This window comes from Crinia signifera, chromosome 2 (genome assembly GCF_055691185.1).
Source record: "Crinia signifera chromosome 2, ASM5569118v1, whole genome shotgun sequence".
NCBI lineage: Eukaryota > Metazoa > Chordata > Amphibia > Anura > Myobatrachidae > Crinia > Crinia signifera.
Window position 1 is genome coordinate 265,916,692 of NC_139218.1, and position 21,513 is coordinate 265,938,204.

A 21,513-nucleotide genomic window follows, 5' to 3' on the forward strand; every position below is an offset into this window, starting at 1 on the left:
TTAAGGACACATCTGTTTGTCATCATTCATTGGACTGGACACTAGTTATTTTTTGCCACCCACAGTATTAATACATGTAACTTGTGGAACTGGATTTAATCAACAATCTGGAGTGTTCCTTATTTTTTGTCTTGACGGAATAATGGTGTAAAAATTAAGTAATTTTTACAATGGGGGGTATTCAATGTGTGGCGATATTTATTTATGAAAGCCGCAAATATCGACACACACCTGTTCAATCTCTGCAGATTAGACTATTTAAAAAGTTGAATCTGCATTATTAAAATGGCCACTAGATTGTCGAATCTACGGCAGTTTCCGAAGCAAAACAAAAGAGGATCTGGGAGTTTTTTTGTTGATTCACGTGATTTTCGACTGTTAGAAAAAAAGATTGAATACCCCCAATATTGCATCACCGCTATCTAGATCAAAAATACACCTAATGTTCATCAATTTCCCTGTTAACAGATGGCAGCATATAATCCCAATGTTACCTGGTGTCCAGACACTATCTGGGTTATCCTGAACCCACACACGTGTGTGTGTGTGTGTGTGTGTGCGCGCGCGTGTGTGTGTCTATATATGAGCGAAGTAAAGGAATTCTCTTTAGTGGTGCAATACTTTGGGTGAAAATACTGTAAATGTTATTGGTATGCATTAAAAGATAGCTAGACAAAATGTTAAGGAGAGGTGCACCATTTTAGAGTTTTCTTTTTATGTGCAGCTCATGTTTGGGTTTGTAATACTATAATATGTAAGATATATGCATTGACTTTACGAATTTTCCCAGTACAAAAATAATGGTGCCGTATGATGTTTTTTTTTTGGGACTTCTATTAGAATTGTGTGCATTACTGATCTATATTCACTCTTAACAGCCAGATAATGTATACATTTTTGGGTACTTGAGTATTATTATGGCGGCCGCACATCGCATGCAAAAATCGGATGCGATTTAGCGGACGATTTGCATGCTATTTTATCCTTGCACACCCCCACTATCCAAGTCGGCCCAAAGCGCGGCGAGTGGACGCAGTACGTGTCCTCCCGACCTGTTCATACCCCCACTATGCACGTCGGCGTGGAGTTTATTTTATAAAGCTTGGCGAGCCCAAAGCGCACACGTAAAACGATCCAGAAGCGGGCCGGGCACACACGGATTACTTGACGTGTTTTCCACATCCTCTTACAGCACTCACCACGCTTGTGGATCGTTTTCCGCGTCCCCTCGCGGGGCTCGCTGCGCTCGCCGCTCTTTATGAGATCAACTCCACACCGGCATGGATAGTGGGGGTATGAACAGGTTGGGAGAACATGTACCGCGTCCGCTTACCACGCGAATAGTGGGGGTGTGCAAGGATGGAATAGCATGCAAATCGGCAGGAAATCGTTGAAAATCGGCCGCTAAATAGTATACGATATCGTATGAAATTTAGATTAAATCGGGCACCGTGATAATACATAAGTACCCATTTTTGCTCTTGTGTTTGAATATTGTTAGATTTAGTTTTTACTCTGGAAGTTTGCATTAACTATTCACATTTCCTTTTGAATAGAAATAAGGCTGAGAGAGCCAAATTTCACCCATAAGAAGATATTCAAATTTGAGAACACGGGTCAGCTTCAAGTCACTGTTAAAAGCATGGAAATTAGCGGATACCCATGTGAAGGATATGGATTCAAGATAGTGAATTGTCATGAATTTGCACTAGATCCTAATGCCACAAAGGAAATTATTATATTGTAAGTATAATCCCTGAGTTTTGCTTAAAACCTCCTGTGCATGGTCTGCTGATGTGAGCCTTTTCTCTACTGTGCACAAATTCACTATGTAGCTTGTTCCTTTGCTATTATACACATAAGATATAGGGCCACATGTACTATCGCTCATTTTAGCTCTGCGAGTCATTAATTACCCCGTCCGTCGTCTTTGCTAAGCACAGATGAGGGAGTGGATCATTAACGAGAGCTAGAATGCAGCATGGCCCCTGCTCCCCCTGGCATCGGCAAGTGTGTATGCATCTTTAGGAGCTGATTGGCTGGGAGTTTCACTCTCCACTTTATCACTTTTTTGAAGCTTAGTACATTTGTTCCAATGTGAGCTGAGCTTCAGATCTTACATGAGCAGAATGTAAATTTGTTTTTAATCAACCAGCTAGTCACACTGTAGTAAGGTGATGGAGAAAATTAAAACATGCACAGCATATAGCCAATTTATATGCTACTATGATAGAAAACCACTGTACTAATTTGGGTAGCATTTTCACTAGACACATTTGCACATCTATACTTTTTCTAGTGGTAAAAAAGAAGCACCATTTTCACACTTATTGTGTAGGACATGTGCCTGCACTTATCCTCGGTTTTATTCAACTGTAAGTCACTGTTTTGCTTCGTTCATATACTATACACGTGGTGTAAAATATTAGCTCACCAAATTTTGTATTTTCATTATTGCTATAGTCATTTTAATGAACTACTTAAATGTTTTTAATTATGCGGGATTGTATCATCGGACTTGTTAATCACATGTCCTTTTCCTCACTCTGTAAATCTGCAGCCAGCACATGTTAAGCCATTGATTCCTTGTTAAGTGCCAAGAGCTATGGGTTAATTCATTTGTGGCAGCTGCAGAGTAAGTGCAGAAAGCTTTGCTTTCAGATTTCTGTTTGAGCCTTAGGAGGAGATGAAAAGAAATCTGTGTTAAGTGCAAGCTGCAATTGAATAGCACTGTTATAAGCCTGTTATTAGTGTGGATAATTGAATCCGACCCCATATCTCTACTGGACTTTGTCCCCTTTCTCTTGCCCAATTCTTCTTTCCAACATCTTCTCTGCTGTATATTGTAAAAACTTCAGTAACCATGTTCTGTAAGAATTATATAGCATGTGCTTCCTTACTGTGTACTTACTGTGTACTTAATGTGTAATGTGTTTTCTTTTTCTAAAGGTTTACGCCAGACTTCACTTCGTCACGAGTGATTCGTGAACTGAGGATTGTAACAACTGGAGGCTCTGAATTTGTTTTTATTCTGAATGCATCCCTTCCATACCACATGCTGGCCTCCTGTGCAGAAGCACTTCCCCGACCAAACTGGGAGCTAGCGCTGTATGTTGTTATCTCAGGAATAATGAGGTACCCCACCAGAATCTTCTGTCTCTATTTGACTGAGAAACAATGGTAGAAGACTAAATTTGAACTTGCCCATATCCACTTAATCTTTATGTATTATTTATTATCAGTTATTTATATAGCACACACTAAGGGGGATATTCAATCTGCAGGTCACGGCAGGCGAGCTTGCTCGCCTGCCGTGACCCAGTCCCGTTCTCGGTCAGCTCGACCGAGAACACGCAGGCGGGATTCAATGTCCCGCCTGCAGCGGGGCGAGAAGGGGGCGTGGCCGCGAGTTGCGGCCGGGAAGTGACAAGCTGCAGCCGGCAGCTCGTCACTTCACGGCTGTTCTCGGCAGAACGAGCCCGACAGCTAGAGATGTCGGGCTCGTTCTGGAAGAAAACCCTGTTCAATGCTGTCGGGGAAGACAGCATTGAATAGGGCCCGTCGAGCATCTCCCCCACGGGAGATGCTCGACGGAGATTGAATATCCCCCTAATTCTGCAACCCTTTTAAAGAGAATAATTGAACAGTCACATCAGTCCCTGCCCCAGTGGAGCTTACAATCTATATTCCCTACCACATGTACACGCACACACATTCATTCTAGGGTTAATTTTGTTTGCAGCCAATTAACCTACCAGTATATTTTGGGCAGTGGGAGGAAACCGGAGTACCCAGAGGAAACCCACACATGCACAGGGAGAATATACAAACTCCACACAGGGTGTGGCCATGGCGGGAATTGAACCCCTGACCTCAGTGCTGTGCTGCCCAAAATATCATCCCCGTCTTCATGAGCTTTTTATGTTCCACTGGTGTCATTACCATTTTGAAGGGAAAATAAAGAAATGGTAGCTATTAATGTAATTTAAACATGATTGGGTTTCATGGTCACTAAGGGTTGCTTTTTCTTAAATTCTTAAACTGTTTTGTCTTCTCTAGTCTGCTGTTTCTGCTAGTTATTGGAACAGCATATTTAGAAGCTCAAGGAATATGGGAGCCATTCAAAAGGCGGCTCTCTTTTGAGGCCTCAAATCCTCCATTTCATTTGGGCAGGCCCTTTGACCTCAGAAGGATTGTTGGCATTTCATCAGATAACAAGTAAGTCATTCTGGGGTGTTAGGCACAGACTCAGTTTGCATGGAAGATTCTGGATCAGATACAGTACGGCAGTGTTTGTGCATAATTGGATGTTCCTCCTAGTGTGTAAACAAAGATTTTATAAACCTGTTCTGCATGACTGTAATTAATAATAAACCCTTTGAACAGAGTATAATGTGCCAAGCCCTAGTGTCTATAAAGCTTTGTCTTGTAGCAGCTAATGTTTGAACACTGCAGTTGGGCACCAACTTTATCCAAATTTATCGTAACCTCCAATTTTAATATTAATCTCTCAGTGGGGAGATGTACTAAGCTTTGTAGGTTAGGGACATGGAGAGAGATAAAGTACAGGCCAATCAGCTGCTATCTGCTATGTTACAGGGAGGACTGGTTGGCTGATACCTGATCTCTTTCCACTTTCACTCCCCAGGGGTTACATATGTCATCAACTAATTGATCAAATACTACTTTACTGTATGTGTGCACGTTTTCTGTATGTGAGCCCTGTCGCTCGCTGTGCCCAGATCTTTCCTTTGTAGTCATATACTTTGTCATAGGCACAGTTAATTCTCCTTAAATTCATTAATCATAATGTTACATTTTGGATGCACATAATTCAGTGACTAGATACTGACATGTGAAAAGTAATTGGCAGTAATTACGGTACATTTTGTGATTATTTGTGTTTTTTTAGCTTCAACTCTGTTGGCTCCGACTCCAATCATAGCTCTAACAGAGGGCTATATAGTGGAAACACCTCTACAAGACCGAGCACAGGAAATCACAAGCAGAGCAACACAGCATCCCACCTACACAGGAGCACACCTGATGTGGATACAAGCAGAACAAAAAACAGCTCCAGCATAACCAACAAAATGTCAGCACAAGTGTCTGCTGCACAGCCAGCTAGCAGAGCTTCCTCCCAGACCACAGACTCCAGCGCTGCGGCTCACAACGCTACTTTAGCCAGGCGTGCTCGAGGAACAAAATTAAATCACAGTCCTGTACAACCGCAAGGACCAGTCTTACTGGAGCAGCTTGCCCCTGCGCAACCACCGACAGTGCCTCCAACACAGTCAGACCAACCAGCAGAAATGCCCCGAACTGGGACCTGTAACCCTCCCCATCCTGAATTCTTTAGAACTGGCGGCAGTAACACCAGGCACAGTTCAGATGATTCTGATATAATTAGTCTCATAGAGGTAATGGACAAAGACTTTGACAGTTCTGACCCCCCTCCTTCAGATGTGTTTACAGAACAACCCCCTTCTCCAGCAGCAAAACATAAAGGTACGCAATTTAAAAAATTATATCTTTATTATTTGGGGGGAATATAGAGAAAGAGAGAAGGTCCCATACACTATGCGATTTGGGCTGGATTTCACCTGAAATCCGGTGGATCAGGCTGTGACATCGGCCCAAAACGCATGTGTAGGACAATTCGGTCTAATGCTTGGTCCCGTGCGCTTCGCATCGGAGCTGGAGATCATACATGCTGCACATAACCTAAATCTTATGTGCAGCCCTCACATGGCTCATTGTGGGTGTTGTTAAGCACCCATCTGATGAATCGCACATGTGCAGTCTCCTAGGAGGTGGGAGTAAATACTGAAAGGAGGTACAATTTTGTACCTTGCCAAAACTGATGGGCAGATTTAAAACATGGGCAGAGATGTATAATTGACATTGCTTAAATGTTTATTTAATTTTTTTGGTATTTTACTTTTAAGGGAAATATTTGGCCTAATTTGTGTACACCATTTAAAAGCAGGCCGTTAATCAAGAATTAAATTGGCAAATTGCTTTATGATTCACCATATTTGTACTAAACTAGTGGAAACGTGCACCCTTGTTGGCATGCCATACTATGCCTGGCATACAATAGGTTACTATTACTGGTTGTAGCTCACCTGTTTGGCCCTGTTGACCTTTTGCATGGCGACCACGTGAAGTCGACTGATTGATCGAAATTATGAACTGTAGTGACTTAGATCCAGTTGTGTCTATATACAGTAGTGACTTTAGATACATATCTGAATGGTTATTAGAATTCTCGGTACTTATGTAATATCTGGGCTCCCATTTTTCTTATGAGACCGCGTCCCCTCGCGGGGCTCGCTGCGCTCACCACGCTTCGGGCACGGTGGCTCGCTGCGCTCGCCACACTATATAAAATCAACTCCATGCGTAGTTGGATAGTAGGGGTATGAAAAAATGGGGTACATTTAACATGGGAGCCCAGATAATACATAAGTACCGAATTCTCCCTTTCTCTTTGAGCATATTTGTATAATTGTCACGTGGTGGTAGATATCTGAGCAAAATGTTTCTTTGGCCTGGTCATTAATACCAGTTAGGACCAAATTCAATGTTCCTTCAGGTAAATCCGGTTTATTCATTTTTTTCTTCATTTTAAAAGTTGCAGTGGTAAAATGTTGTGGATTTTTTTTGTGTGTTTATTCCAAGTTAAAAGTATTTTACAATAATCCTTTTTGTAATGCTATATACTACACTATGTTAATCCCCTGTTATCAATTGCTACATATGGCAAATTTAAAATTGTTTACGCATTAAATTAATTACTTGAGGAACAGCATTTTATAGAATGTTAAGCGTTTAGAATACACACCATGGCCGTATACACACACCATGCAGTTGAATTTGTAATTTTTACAACCCTTAATTTAATATGCAAAATCTATTCATGGCCTTAGGTCTCATTTGTTTGGCAACACTGCACGTGATGATTCTTCATGTGATGTTTGCAGTACAATGTAGAAGTGGTAGGCTGTGTTTACCGTTCTCTCTGTGCCAGTAAAGGGTGGGTGCTAATTGACTATGAACGCTGGGTGTCTGTAAACTTCTGCACGCACCTGACCTCAACCAGTACATCATAGTAACCATCTTTAAGGGGTCCAAATAATACTACCAAACATTTTAGAACATCTCCAGTTTTTATAGAAATGTACGGAGGTTTAATATCTTGGTGTGCTATGTAACTAAAGCATAGAACAGATAATTGGTGAGGGATAAAGAGCCTGATTCAGACCTGTTAGCAAGGCTGCAATTTTTGCATACGGACAAAACCATGCTGCACTGCAGGTGGGGGAAATGTGACGTGCAGAAATAGTAAAGCCCCATACACACTAGGCTTTCTGAGCGATATGGTTTACAATATTGCCTAGTGTGTATACTCCACGTCGATAACTATGCGTGCTCCCTCGTCCAGACATGTTCGGAAGAGGGAGTCCTAGTTGACGGTCATGCTGCAGCCACAGCGTGACAGTCGCTCAACCTGCTGTCAGTCCCCAACATCCCCATCATCGTCAAGTGTGTATGCACTTGCTTATGCCGGATCCCTGCAGTTGCCGATATCGGGGTTGGCGGGGATAGGGTAGTGTGTACGGGGCTTTAGATTTGGGGGCATTTATTTTGTTTCTGTGTAAATACTGGCTGCTTTATTCTTACACTGCAATTAAGTTTTCATATTGAACACACCTCACCCAAATCTAACTCCCTCTCACATTACATTTGCCCCATAATAGTATATGAGGTTGAATAAAGACTTACTTCCATAAATTTCAACTTTATACATGACCCGTCAGGTGATATAGACTAGATCAGTGGTCTCCAACCTTTTTTGGGTCGGGAGCTACTCGCGACAAAATAAACCGCCCGAAGAGCTACTAAAGTAAAAAAAAATTAAAAATCTGCATAATATCCCAAAAAATGCCCTTTACACATAATGCCCCAGACACATTATGCCACACACTGCAATGCCCCAAAACATACCTCCCAACACTGGAGGCAGAGGAGAAGAGTCATCAAAAATTAGAGGGTTCAGCTACTACCGTGGAACTCCTGCGAGGCTACATCCCCCATTTTTTCCGCTATGGGGGCATAGTCAGCTCTCTAAGAGCTGTAGCCACATGTGGTGCGGCCATGGAAAATGGGGGTGTGATACACATATGCCCTCAATAGTGCAGTGCCAGATACACATGACCACAATAGTGCAGTCCGTGAGACCCATTATAAATATGCCCCGCACCGTGATGCTCCATTATACAAATGCCCCGTACCGTGATGCTCCATTATGCATATGCCACACACACCGTGATGCACCATTATACATATGCCCCACACCGTGATGCACCATTATACATATGCCCCACACCGTGATACTCCATTATACATATACCACACCGTGATACTCCATTATACATATGCCGCACACTGTGATGCTCCATTATACATATGCCACACACCGTGATGCTCCATTATACATATGCCACACCGTGATACTCCATTATACATATGCCACACACCGTGATGCTCCATTATACATATGCCACACCGTGATACTCCATTATACATATGCCACACACCGTGATGCCCATTATACATATGCCACACCGTGATACTCCATTATACATATGCCACACACCGTGATGCACCATTATACATATGCCACACCGTGATGCCCATTATGCATATGCCACACACCGTGATGCTCCATTATACATATGCCACACCGTGATACTCCATTATACATATGCCACACACCGTGATGCCGATTATGCCTATGACCCACAACGTGAAGCTCCTTTATACATATGCCCCACACCTTGATGCTCATTAAACATGTGCCACACAAATGATGCCCATTACACATATTGCACACAATGTCCCACAGTAAGGCTTCTAATAAAAAAAATGTAATGTAAATTACCTGCTTGCTGTCAGGGGTTCATTTTTGTTGCCAGGGGTTAATGCTCATTGACAAGGGGGTCACTGCTTGCCCCCTCCACTATGTCCGTCTTCAAATGGGCATAGTGGGCAGTTTCACTATAATAAATTCCTGAATAATAAATTAGTCATTGCTGCTGCCGCGTTCGGAGCACAGCTCAGCTCCATCATCCCCTTGCTGGCTTATGGAGTCCCCCACACCATGCTAGAAGTCATATTTGCATCTGACAGGGAACACAGCGCTGCAGCGTTACCCGGAAGTGCCGGGAGCGCTTAGCGCGGTGCTCCCTGTCAGACACAAGAGGTCAAATATGACTTCTAGCGCCTGCTGTCTCCTCTGGTCCCCGTACACGTACTACAGCGGGGGGGAAGGTGACGGCGGCTATAGCGGCGTGAGGTGGCGGCTATAGCGCCGCAAGCCAGCGGCAACGGCGGACCGGGCAGGCAGCAGTGGTCGAGCCACCCGTTTCGCTCAGGCGAGCTACCGGTAGCTCGCGAGCGACGGGTTGGCGACCACTGGACTAGATGTTATATCCCCATTTTACTATTACCACCTGTTCCAACGGGTGCCGGACGGCTCCCCGACAGTCGGGATTCCGACAGTCATTCCTCCGACGTCGGAATCCCGACTGCTCCCTAGCGAGCCCGCAAGGGGCTTCATTGCGCTCCCCACGCTGTGCAGTCGGGATTCCGACGTCTGACTAATGACTGTCGGAATCCCGACTGTCGGGCTACTATACCACACCTGTTCCAACTGTGGGTGAATAGTGCTATTGTTCTAGTAGATGTTTGTCCAACCTTATTTTAAATGTGTTCAATGTGTCTGCCATCACCACCTTTTCTGGGAGAGTGTTCCATACCTGAAACTAAGGTTACGGAATCTTCTCTCCTCTAGTCCCCACCTGCAGTGCAACATGGTTTTGTCCATGTGCAAAATTGCAGCCTTGCCAACAGGTCTGAATCAGGCCCAAAGTACCAACCAATCAGGTTTTTTTTTTTTTATTAGAATTCAGACTGCAATGACCATTGGCATATGTGTTTGTTCTTTTTCTCTCCATTTTATCTCCCTACAAGTTGTGATGCATCTCCCCTTGGATATAAAAATATAAATCAGAGAATAATTTTGTTTAATCCAAATAAATGTAAATATTTGACTTCAATAAAGTAGAAACCTATTGCAGAGATAACCCCCAAACATATTGTGTGCTTTAAAGGGGGAATGTTTTTAAGGGGCATTTTTTTGTGTGTTTTTATTTTTTTGCTCTTTTAAATGTTGGTATTAAACACTGGCTTAGAAAATATATATATATATATATAGGTACTTATGTAGTATCTGGGCTGCCGATTTTGTGATTGTATGCCTTACCTTAAGGCATACAATCAGATGCGATGCGATGCGATTCGATGTGATTTTGCATAGGATTCAATGTTAAGAAGGTCCTGTTCATTTCCCCACTATCCAAGTGGGCATAGAGTTGATTTTATATAGCGTGGCGAGCGCAGCGAGCCACCGAGCCCGAAGCGTGGCGAGCGAAGCGAGCCCCGCGAGGGGACGCATATTTCTTAAAAAGTATTCTGTGTCCCCTCGCGGGGCTCGCTACGCTCGCCACGCTTCGGGCTCGGTGGCTCGCTACGCTCGCCACAGGTTTATATGCAACTCCATGCCCACTTGGATAGTGGGGAAAGGAAAAGGACCCATTTTTCCCATTGAATTCTATGTTAAAATGCGATGCGATACGATGCGATCCGATCCGATTTCTAAATCGGACGCCCAGATACTACATATATATATATATATATATATATATATATATATATATATATATATATATGTATATGTATGTGTGTGTGTATATATATATATATATATATATATATATATATATATATATATATATATATATATATATATATATATATATACACTCTCCTCGGCAGTGTATTTTTTATTACCAGTTATTTATATAGCGCACACATTCTGCAGCGCTTTACAGAGAATATTTGAACATTCACATCAGTCCCTGCCCCACTGGAGCTTTCACTCTATATTCACTACCACAAAATCACTTTTCAAGCAACGGAGAGATTCAATATTTGACATGATCCTAGTAACTCAGCTTGATGCAAAGCGAGTTTCTGTCTATACACAGAAATAGAAAAAGAACGGTCACTGGAGAATTAAGGAGAGGGTGTAAAGAAGGTTAGTACAAATAGTACAGTAGTTATACCATTGTGAACACTTACCACATTTTATATCAGGAAGTAATTAAATGGGTAGGCTACTAGTAGAATGATGGAGAGTGTTCATGCAGCACTGGAGAGGTCTTGCAAATTGGAAAGTATTGGTGGTAAGAAGATCAAAGATCCCGCAAAGACGAGAGTAAATAATGGAGAGGGGGACAAATATATGAAGGAGAACAGAGATTAAAATAAGACAGATGTTGGGGTGGAAAGAGAGGTGAAAAACCCTGCAGCTCCTGGCATGATTGATAATGACCCTGTAAAGGATCAGAATACTACTACTAATAATAATTGTGGTTCTGCTGTTTACCCAGATTAACCCCCTTCCCGACATTTGACGTATATATACGTCATGGCCGGGATGTACTTCCCGACACATGACGTATATATACGTCATGACTTCAAAGTGCCACTGCGTCTAGAGACGCAGTGACAGAGGGACGATGTCTGCTGTCCCTGACAGCAGACATGTCCCTGCATGCCTGGGGGGGCGGCGATCGCTGTGATTGGCTGTTCAATGTGAACAGCCAGTCGCAGCGTTTTCCTGTGTTACCGGCGAATCAGACGCTCGGTAACACAGGTGTCAATCACCGCCGGGTGTGAGGGGGCATGAGGGGGTCATCGGTGACGACGACACCTCACCCCACCTCCCCCCAAGGCTGTGATTGGTCCGTCGGACCGACGGACCAATCACAGCCAAGGCGCGCCATTTAAACTAACGGTGACTGCGCTGCAGACGCCATTCCGGTCTGGAATTGCGTGCAGAGCGGTCACCGGCCACTCTGTCCTGCTATACATACCTGAACCTTGCCTGATACTTACCTGATCACCGCTGATCACCGCTGGTAGCGTGCTGCCAGCAGCTGAATGCTTCCTGGATCTTGTGACTTCCTGTGTCCTGCTGCTGCAGTGTCATAGTCACAGATCGTGAGAGATAGTCAGAGATAGTCAGAGATAGTCAGAGATAGTCAGATATAGTGAGAGAGAGTGATAGAGAGTGCTATATTTTGTGTCTGCTGCACCCCCTTTTGTGCTGATCAGTATATCTGAGCTGATCAGCAACTTTTTGGGGGTGCAGAGGTTTTTTTTATATATATATATGCCTGTCAGTTGCACCAAAGGTTGTGCTGCCTGTGCAACTGACTGCTGCCCCCCCTGCTTCCCCCCCTTTTGTGCTGATCAGTTTAATTTAATTAAAGATCAGCAACTTTTTGGGGGTCCAGGTTTTTTTTTTATATATATATATATATATATATATATATATATATATATATATATATATATATATATATATATACCTGTCAGTTGCACCAAAGGTTGTGCTGCGTGTGCAACTGACTGCTGCCCCCCCTGCTGCCCCCCCTTTTGTGCTGATCAGTTTAAATTAATTAATCAGCAACTTTTTGGGGGTCCAGGTTTTTTTTTTTTATATATATATACCCTGTCAGGTTGCACCCACAGTTGTGTGCCTGCTGCCCCTCACTGCATCACTGCATCACAGATCTGCAGTGTTGCATCACTGCATCACAGATCTGCAGTTTTTTTTTTTTTTGGAGAGTGTAGTGGGGTTTTGTTTTTACACCCACGTTGCTTTTGTGGGTGTCCTGTGGCCGCTGAGCGCTGATCAGTGACGTACAATCACTGAACAGCATTTTTGGCACAGGGTTGATAAAAAAAAATTTCTGCAGTTTTTTTAAATTGTTTTTTTTTTTGGAGAGTGCTGTGGTATATTTTTTTTAATTGTTTTTACACCCACGTTGCTTTTGTGGGTGTCCTGTGGCCACTGATCAGTGACGTACATCACTGAACAGCATTTTTGGCACAGGGTTGATATCATTTTTTTTCTGCAGTATTTTTAAATTGTTTTTTTTTTTTGGAGAGTGCTGTGGTTTATTTTATTTTTTTAATTGTTTTTACACCCACGTTGCTTTTGTGGGTGTCCTGTTGCCTTTGAGCGCTGTTCAGTGACGGACGTTACTGACCAACATCTGTGCTCAATTTTTAGCGCAGGACCGTTTTTTTTTTTTTAACCCCTTCAATTTTTTTTTTTTTTATTGGGATCAAATTCCTGTATAAAGTATTTTTTTTTTCTGCACTACATACACACTACACACTACATACCCCCCGTGTTGAAATAAAGTTTGTACCCCCCCCTACACTATACACGTGTTGAAACATTACACTTACAGAAACACAAAAATAAAAATGGCATCCCAAATGTCATCCCAAATGTCATCCCAGTCATCCAGAAGAATGTATTCAGCGGAGGAGGCATATGCCATGCTTGCCTCTGACTCTGACACAGCCAGTGATGCAAGCGGGGAATTTGAAGGATTCGTTTTAAGCTCCTCTTCCTCCTCTGGTGATGAGGGACCCCCTCAAAGACGCCCCCGTAGAGCAGCTGAGACCCCCCCCCCCCCAAATGATTGATCCCGTATGGACCCCACCACCAGACAATTTTGAGCCCCAGGTTCCTGAGTTTTTGGCCATCCCAGGAATCCAATTTGATTCAACAGGTCTCAGAGAAATTGACTTTTTCAAATTATTTTTCTCTGATGAATTTATAAATTTAATGGTGGACCAAAGTAATTTATATGCCCAGCAGTTTATTGCTCAAAACCCCACATCATCATTTGCTAGGTGGACCCCTGTAGATGCAGTAGAGATGATGACGTTTTGGGGTCTGGTGTTACATATGGGCATAGTAAAAAAGCCAGAAATTAGGCAATATTGGAGTACAGATGTTCTGTACAGCACCCCACTTTACCGTATGGCCATGACTCGGATTCGTTTTGAGATAATCCTTAAATTTTTACATTACACCGATAATGCACAGTGCCCACCCAGAGATGATCCCACCTTTGACCGGCTATTCAAAGTCAGGCCGGTCATTGATCATTTCAGTGCCAAATTTGCAGAGATGTACATCCCTGAAAAATTTATTTGTATCGACGAGTCCCTTATACATTTTAAAGGAAGGCTTAAATTCCGCCAGTACCTTCCCAGTAAGAGGGCAAGGTATGGCATAAAAATGTATAAACTGTGTGAAAGCACCTCAGGGTACACCCACAGGTTTAGGGTATATGAAGGGAAGGATTCAAGAATTGAACCGCCAGAATGCCCCCCCTCCCTCGTAGGTGTTAGTGGAAAAATTGTCTGGGATTTAGTGCACCCCTTCCTGGATAAAGGTTATCACCTCTATGTGGATAACTTTTACACTAGCATCCCCCTGTTTAAGGCCCTTGGTTCAAGAGGTACAGCAGCTTGCGGTACTGTGCGCAAGAACCAAAGAGGCCTCCCAAAAACGCACATTGCCCAAGTACTGAGAAGGGGTGAAAGCAGGGGAATATGCACCGAAAATATGTTGTTGGTCAAATATAAGGACAAGAGGGATGTCCTTATACTGACAACAATTCATGGAGACAGTACCACCTCCGTCCCTGTACGAGGTACCAGTACCCACACCTCAAAACCTAATTGTATCCTAGATTACAGTAGGTACATGGGCGGAGTGGATCTTTCAGATCAGGTACTGAAGCCGTACAGTGCCCTGCGGAAAACAAAAATCTGGTACAAGAAGCTGGCCGTGTATATCATCCAGATGGCACTGTATAACGCTTACGTGCTATTCCGTTCTACCGGCCAGAGGGGGACATTTATGCACTTTCAAGAGGAAGTCATAAAGGGCCTAATATTTGGGAACCAGCAGGCAGAGGGCCCCAGTACTTCTAGTACTGGCCCCCGTATTGTACCAGGGCAGCATTTTCCTAACGAAATCCCCTCCACTGCAAGTAAGGGCAGGACACAAAAAAGGTGCAAAGTTTGCTATAAAAAGGGAATAAGAAAGGATACTATTTTCCACTGTGAAACTTGCCCCGACAAACCCGGCCTATGTATAAAGGAGTGTTTTCAAATATACCACACATCTATGGATTATTAGGTTCATCATTTCACCGTGCTTCGGGGGTCTTGCTAATGCCACATAGCACCCACCATTCATTCCACCAGAATCTGAGCTGCTAAATCCAAAAATCACTCCTTCCCTTCTGAGTCCTGCCATGCACCCAACTGGTATTTTTTGGTCACATATGAGGCATTGCCGTACTCGGGAGAAATTGGGGCACAGATTTTCGGGTGCTTTTTCTCCTTCATACCTTATGAAAATGAAAAATTTTGAGCCAGAACTGCATTTTTGTGTAAAAAATGTAATTTTTTCATTTGCACAGCCCAGTTGTATTAAAATTGGTGAAACCCCTGGGGGTTTGAAATGTACACTATACCCCTAGATGAATTCCCTGAGGGGTGTAGTTTGCAAAATGGGATCACTTGTGGGGGGGTTCCACTGTATTGGTGCTTCGGGGGTCTTGCTAATGCGACATAGCACCCACCAACATTCCACCAGAATCTGAGCTGCAAAATCCAAAAATCACTCCTTCCCTTCTGAGTCCTGCCATGCACCCAAATGGTATTTTTTGGTCACATGTGAGGCATTGCCGTACTCGGGAGAAATTGGGGCACAGATTTTGGGGTGCTTTGTCTCCTTCATTCCTTGTGAAAATGAAAAATTTTGAGCCAGAACTGCATTTTTGTGTAAAAAATGTAATTTTTCATTTGCACAGCCCAGTTGTATCAAAATTGGGGAAACCCCTGGGGGTTTGAAATGTACAGTATACCCCTAGATGAATTCCCTGAGGGGTGTAGTTTGCAAAATGGGATCACTTGTGGGGGGGTTCCACTGTATTGGTGCTTCGGGGGTCTTGCTAATGCGACATAGCACCCACCAACATTCCACCAGAATCTGAGCTGCAAAATCCAAATATCACTCCTTCCCTTCTGAGTCCTGCCATGCACCCAAATGGTATTTTTTGGTCACATGTGAGGCATTGCCGTACTCGGGAGAAATTGAGGCACAGATTTTGGGGTGCTGTGTCTCATTCATTCCTTGTGAAAATGAAAAATTTTGAGCCAGAACTGCATTTTTGTGTAAAAAATTTAATTTTTCATTTTCACAGCCCAGTTGTACCACAATTGGTGAAACCCCTGGGGGTTTGAAATGTACACTATACCCCTAGATGAATTCCCTGAGGGGTGTAGTTTGCAAAATGGGGTCACTTGTGGGGGGGTTCCTAACTTTTAGCATCTTATGGTGCCTAGAAACCTACATGGTGCCTAAAAAATAATCTCATAAAAAGGAGGCTCCAAAATCAAGTAGGTGCTCCTTCTATTATGAAGCCTGTGGTTTGGTCAACGTGCACACTAGGGCCACATATAGGATATTTATGAAAACAAAAGAATTGGGGGAATCAATTTTTAGTCACATTTCTCTAGTAAAATGTACTGTGTTCCTTAGAAAAATGTATTAAAATTGCAAATCTGCAAAAAAATGAAATTTTGAAATTTCACCTACACTTTGTTTTAATTCCTGTGAAACACCTAAAGGGTTAACAAACTTCCAAAATGCTGTTTTGAATACTGTGAGGGGTGCAGTTTTTGAAATGGCATCATTTATGGGGGTGCCTCACATACAAGTCCATCAAAGTCACATCAGAACTGAACTGGTCCCTAAAAAAATCAGTGTTTGAAATTTTCTTGAAAATTTGAGAATTTGCTATTCATATTTTAAGCCTCCTAGTGTCCAAAAAATTTAAAAGGAAGTTGAAATAATGATGGAAACATAAAGTAGACATATGGTCTATGTTAGTTATTAACTATTTTGAGTGGTATGATTATTTGTCTCACAAGCAGAAAATTTAACATTTTGATAATTGCTAAATTTTCCATTTTTTTACGAAGGAATGTTAGATTGTGAATATCAAAACTTCAGATGTGTCTTTAAAGGGAGTAATATATTTATGAAAAGATAACTGAAATTAAACTTCAACAAAAATAGGTTGGGAACAAATGTTTGACTTTCAGATGCAGGCTTAGTATCCCGACAGTGACCATTTCAAAATTCTCCATTTCTATGTGAATGTTGACATGCTGTAAATGGTCAACAAACGTTCCATGGTGGCCTAGTGGTAATCTACCTTGTCCTGGGAGCTAAAGTAGTGTCTTCCAGGTCAGGGCTGTACAGCAAGTAGTTTTACACTATTCCTAAGCTTCCTGCTAATGCCTAAACCTAAGCCCCTAATAGTCAGCATCGCCAGAATGGCAACAGTTAGCTTAGTGACATTGTGAATATGTCGACAGTTTCAACCATATCGACATTCTGACATAGACATGGTTACGGTAAACCTTCTGGCCATATACCAACAAACAGAGCTCATAGTTTGAACCTTAATCTGACGCAATTGGACAAATCCAACACAATGTACGACTTTTGAATTAATGGCTTTTCCTTTGTCATAATGGTGTTTATTGAAGGTATTACACACAAGGCCCAAATGGTCTTCTGTCTGTTGGGGAACACTCCTGAGTATACAACAATGGTAAATGGTATGGTAAACACCTCATCCTTTGTCTAAGACGCTAAATACATTTTAAATGCTACTGGCATGTTTGCCTCCGGCACAGGCTCTGGATCTCCGGATCAGAAAGAGTTGTTCAGACCACCAATATAAACATTTGTTTTGTTTTAAAGTGGAAGATTTGTTTTTCAGCTTTAAAATTGAGATAGTAACTTATTGTGTCCAGGTAATGTTTATGTCCTTGTAGACGGTACACTGGTGTGTGACCTTGTGGTGTTTCTGTCAATACAGGGAAAGCAAAGTCTCTACAACAGAAAGTTAAGTTTCAAAAGAAGCCGGAAGAGAGAGAGAGACGGAGGAAAGGAAAGTCGCATGAAGATGAGCTTAAAGACGCTCTCGCAGATGATGACAGCTCTTCCACCACCACCGAAACCTCCAATCCAGACACTGAGCCAACCCTCAAAGAGGTATGCATGTGTGTGGCATGTTCTGCAGACTCATCACCCCAGTATGCTTATTGACACTGAATCGAGACAATTAGTAGGTTCCATCGGATTACTTCAGTTAGAGGTAATTGTGATTAGGGCGTTCAGGATAAGTCAGACAAATTTCATATAATGTGTGTGTGTGTGTGTATATATGTGGTAATAAAGAGAGATAAACGTCCAGCCAATCACCTGCTAACTGCCAGGCTGTGTTTGAAAAAAGTCAGTAAGGAGCTGATTGGCTGGACGTTTATCTCTCTTTATCACCCTTGCATTTATCTCTTGTTAAGGCTTAATACATCTGCCCCATTATTACTTAAACAATTACATTTGGAATGCCAATTTGTGTGTATTTGTGTCCATGGGTAACAACAGGCGACACAACAAGGACTGGTCTTATGTTTTGTTGAACAGTTCGTGGCTCCTGTTGAACTTTTGGTTTACAATATTTACAATATTTCCGTTCTGTCAGTGTGTTCCTCATACACTGACTGAAAGGATTGGGCTGCAGATACAGATAAGTCCTCATGGGACTCCAGTAGTCAGTGTGTGTGTGTGTGTGTGTGTGTGTGTGTGTGTGTGTGTGTGTGTGTGTTACATAATACCATGTATTCTGATAGCTAAATCCCCCGTACATCTAGCCCCAATACGCCATGCAGCGTGGAATGCCTGGCATGAGTAAACCACTAAGTTCCATACAACTCTAAGATTGGCTTTGTTTGCAACGTGATGTGTGTGGCTGAGTTGCATATGGATCAGAAAAAGTTGCATTGGGAAAAGCTGCTGCTGCATTTTAGCAGTTTGTATATAGATGCAGAGACCCAGTTTTGGACAGATATACAAGGGTCATATATCAAATTATTCCACACAGTCTGCAAACAGCATTTTCAGCAAAAAAGGCGCCCCAATGCTAGCAGTCCCACAGGCCCTGTGCGTTGAGTGGGGCTGTTTAGCACAACTGCAGCAATAATGTATGAGGGCATATCTGTACGGGTGTGGATCATTATGTCACCCGCATGTAGGTCGACAGTCAAAAGGTCGACATGGGTTAGGTCGTCGGTCAAAAGGTCTACATGGGGTTTTTCACATTTGTTTTGGTCCCGGATGTCGACACAGTATCGTAGCACCACGTACCCTCGCATGGCTCGCTGCGGTCACCATGCTTCGGGCACAGTGCCTTGCTGCGCTCGACACACTATTTTATTCTCCCACCACGCCCTAGTGGATGGTAGAGCATGTAATATCACATATCGGCTCAAAAAAATGTGAAAAAAACCCGTTGCCCTAATGACCCTGTCGCTGAACATGCTGGTGACCAAATGACTGTATCCCATCTGTACATAGCACTTTATAGTGCTGTGGAGATTTCTATCCTTGTATAATCGTACAAATATGTTTCTTGATGTCCTTTTGTTTGCAGATGCATGAGCCTGATAAAATAAAGGGAAAGCAAGGCATTACTGAAAAGCCAGAGAGTGAGATCTGTAAAATCAAAAGCAGTAAGAAAGTACTTGGCACCATCAAAAAGGATACGGTCACAGAGGTAAAGCCCAGGTGAGTGACAGGCAATGCTGTATTAATTCAGAAAGTTGGGCATGGATAAACAACAATTTATCAGCATTGGGAAGCGTTTTATTGTGCCCACAGTCCATTACATGAGCTGACGACGAAGTCTTCCTGGCACACTGAGACGAGCATTACTTTGATCTAAATGTTTAATAGTGCTGATAAAATAACCTTAATTTCATCTAGGCATATCTTTCTCTCTAGCTCTTTGGAGTTGCCTTACACCACACCACTGGAAAACAAACAGCATAAAAACTTTTCCAAAACTTCTGTGCAGCATGCTCTTGTGAATGGTTCAAAGCCAAGAAACCTTCAGAAAGCTAGAGGTACTCATTTGTTTATCTTCTCGTTTGGATGTTTGACCCTCTGGGCATTTGTCACTAACAACCCTGTGGTTTTTCTAGAGCAACCTAGAACTTTAATTATGCAATGGCAGCGTCTCACACAAGCATGGCATGTTAATGTCTTGTGCAGGTACGAAGAGTAAGTTAGTGGAGAACAGGCAGTCAATGCTGGCGAAACTTCTTCCTAGTCGCACTGGTCAGGAACTAGGCAACACCAGCAGTTCAGAAGGAGAGAAAGATTCCCCACCGCCAGAGTGGGACTCTGTGCCAATTCACAAAGGCAGTTGTGAGTATGCACTTTCACTGCTCGGACCTCTTAGGTATTCAGCTTACAGCATAATAAACTTTCAACTATTACATTTTTATATGTAGGGTGACAAATCATTTAGCATCACCCTACGTGGGGTAAATATCTCATACAAGCATACATAAAACACATAATCCATATTTTGTATAAGCTGGTTAGGGGACAAGTGATAACTCAATAGCTGGTTATCAAGAAGCATTTAAAAGTTTGCAGAGGGAGAGGGCTTTAATAGGCACAGGTGGTTATCTAGATGAATTTGGAGCTGCATGTGAAGCCATAGAGGCAGTAGATGGAGGGACTATTCAGTGGGGGCAGCTCTTGTCAGACTAAGGGGGTGGGGGTGCATACAAATAAGTGATAACAAAAGTGGCAGATGTATCGCCCTATAGGTGAGGGCGACTACCTTTAATTACATTCTCTAGTGATTGTAGGGACTGGGAGCTTAGATAACAGAAAAGGGAAATCAATTTTGCTCTAGAGTTGAGTATAAGGAGTAAGATGATCAGAGTTTGGTTGAGGATGAAGAAGTGTCGTATCCTGGCAATATAATAAACTTGGAGGTGGCAGGTCTGCTAGGTAGATATGATGTGGCACTTTTATTGATGTGTTACCGAAACAGTGACATTAAGGATAGACCCGACAGGTGGTGGCAGATGTGAGTAGGAGGAGGGACATCCTTGAACTCTTTATGAAATGCTTAAGTAGCGTTGTTACATTTGAGAGGGGATTGCAAAGAGGCAAATAGACAATAGAAGAAAAGTAGAGTATTGGGAAATAGGTAGTTTGTATCACCAGCATAGTGGTGGTGATGGAGTCTATAGAGGTGGTGTACCACAGGAAGAGCAGAGGGCCATGATGGTGCCCTAGTGAGAATAAGGGAAGTGAAGACTAGACACATGCCTTATATCCCACACCCCCATATTTAGATGAAATGTACAGCAACAAAGAGATTAGCAGTAGTTTTTGTTTGTCATTTTGCTACTATTAAAAAGGGACTCACAAAAAGATGAAAGTGTTAATCATGCTTAAATAGGTGGTGGCAGCATGATATGTTAGTGACCGTATAGCGCTATGTATTGCCTGTCCACCATTGTTTGCAGTTGCCTTGTACAGCATGCTAGCGGTACATGTATGTTAACCCCTGGACATGGAGCTGCAGCTTGTGTGTTTTTTACCTTGGTACAAGAGTTTAATGG

At 42.7% G+C, this 21,513-nt stretch overlaps 1 protein-coding gene across 2 annotated transcripts in view; it reads left to right on the forward strand.

The window, feature by feature from the left end:
- The window catches only part of TMEM131 (transmembrane protein 131), a 264,088-nt gene that overhangs the window by 233,878 nt on the left and 8,697 nt on the right, over positions 1–21,513 (forward strand). For both annotated transcript variants that reach the window (XM_083168563.1, XM_083168562.1), the window contains exons 28-35: positions 1,557–1,743; positions 2,950–3,135; positions 4,060–4,218; positions 4,913–5,508; positions 17,907–18,082; positions 19,521–19,654; positions 19,871–19,992; positions 20,141–20,296. In XM_083168563.1, the coding sequence (XP_083024689.1) occupies positions 1,557–1,743; positions 2,950–3,135; positions 4,060–4,218; positions 4,913–5,508; positions 17,907–18,082; positions 19,521–19,654; positions 19,871–19,992; positions 20,141–20,296 (1,716 nt within the window). The remainder of the gene's footprint in view (positions 1–1,556; positions 1,744–2,949; positions 3,136–4,059; positions 4,219–4,912; positions 5,509–17,906; positions 18,083–19,520; positions 19,655–19,870; positions 19,993–20,140; positions 20,297–21,513) is intronic.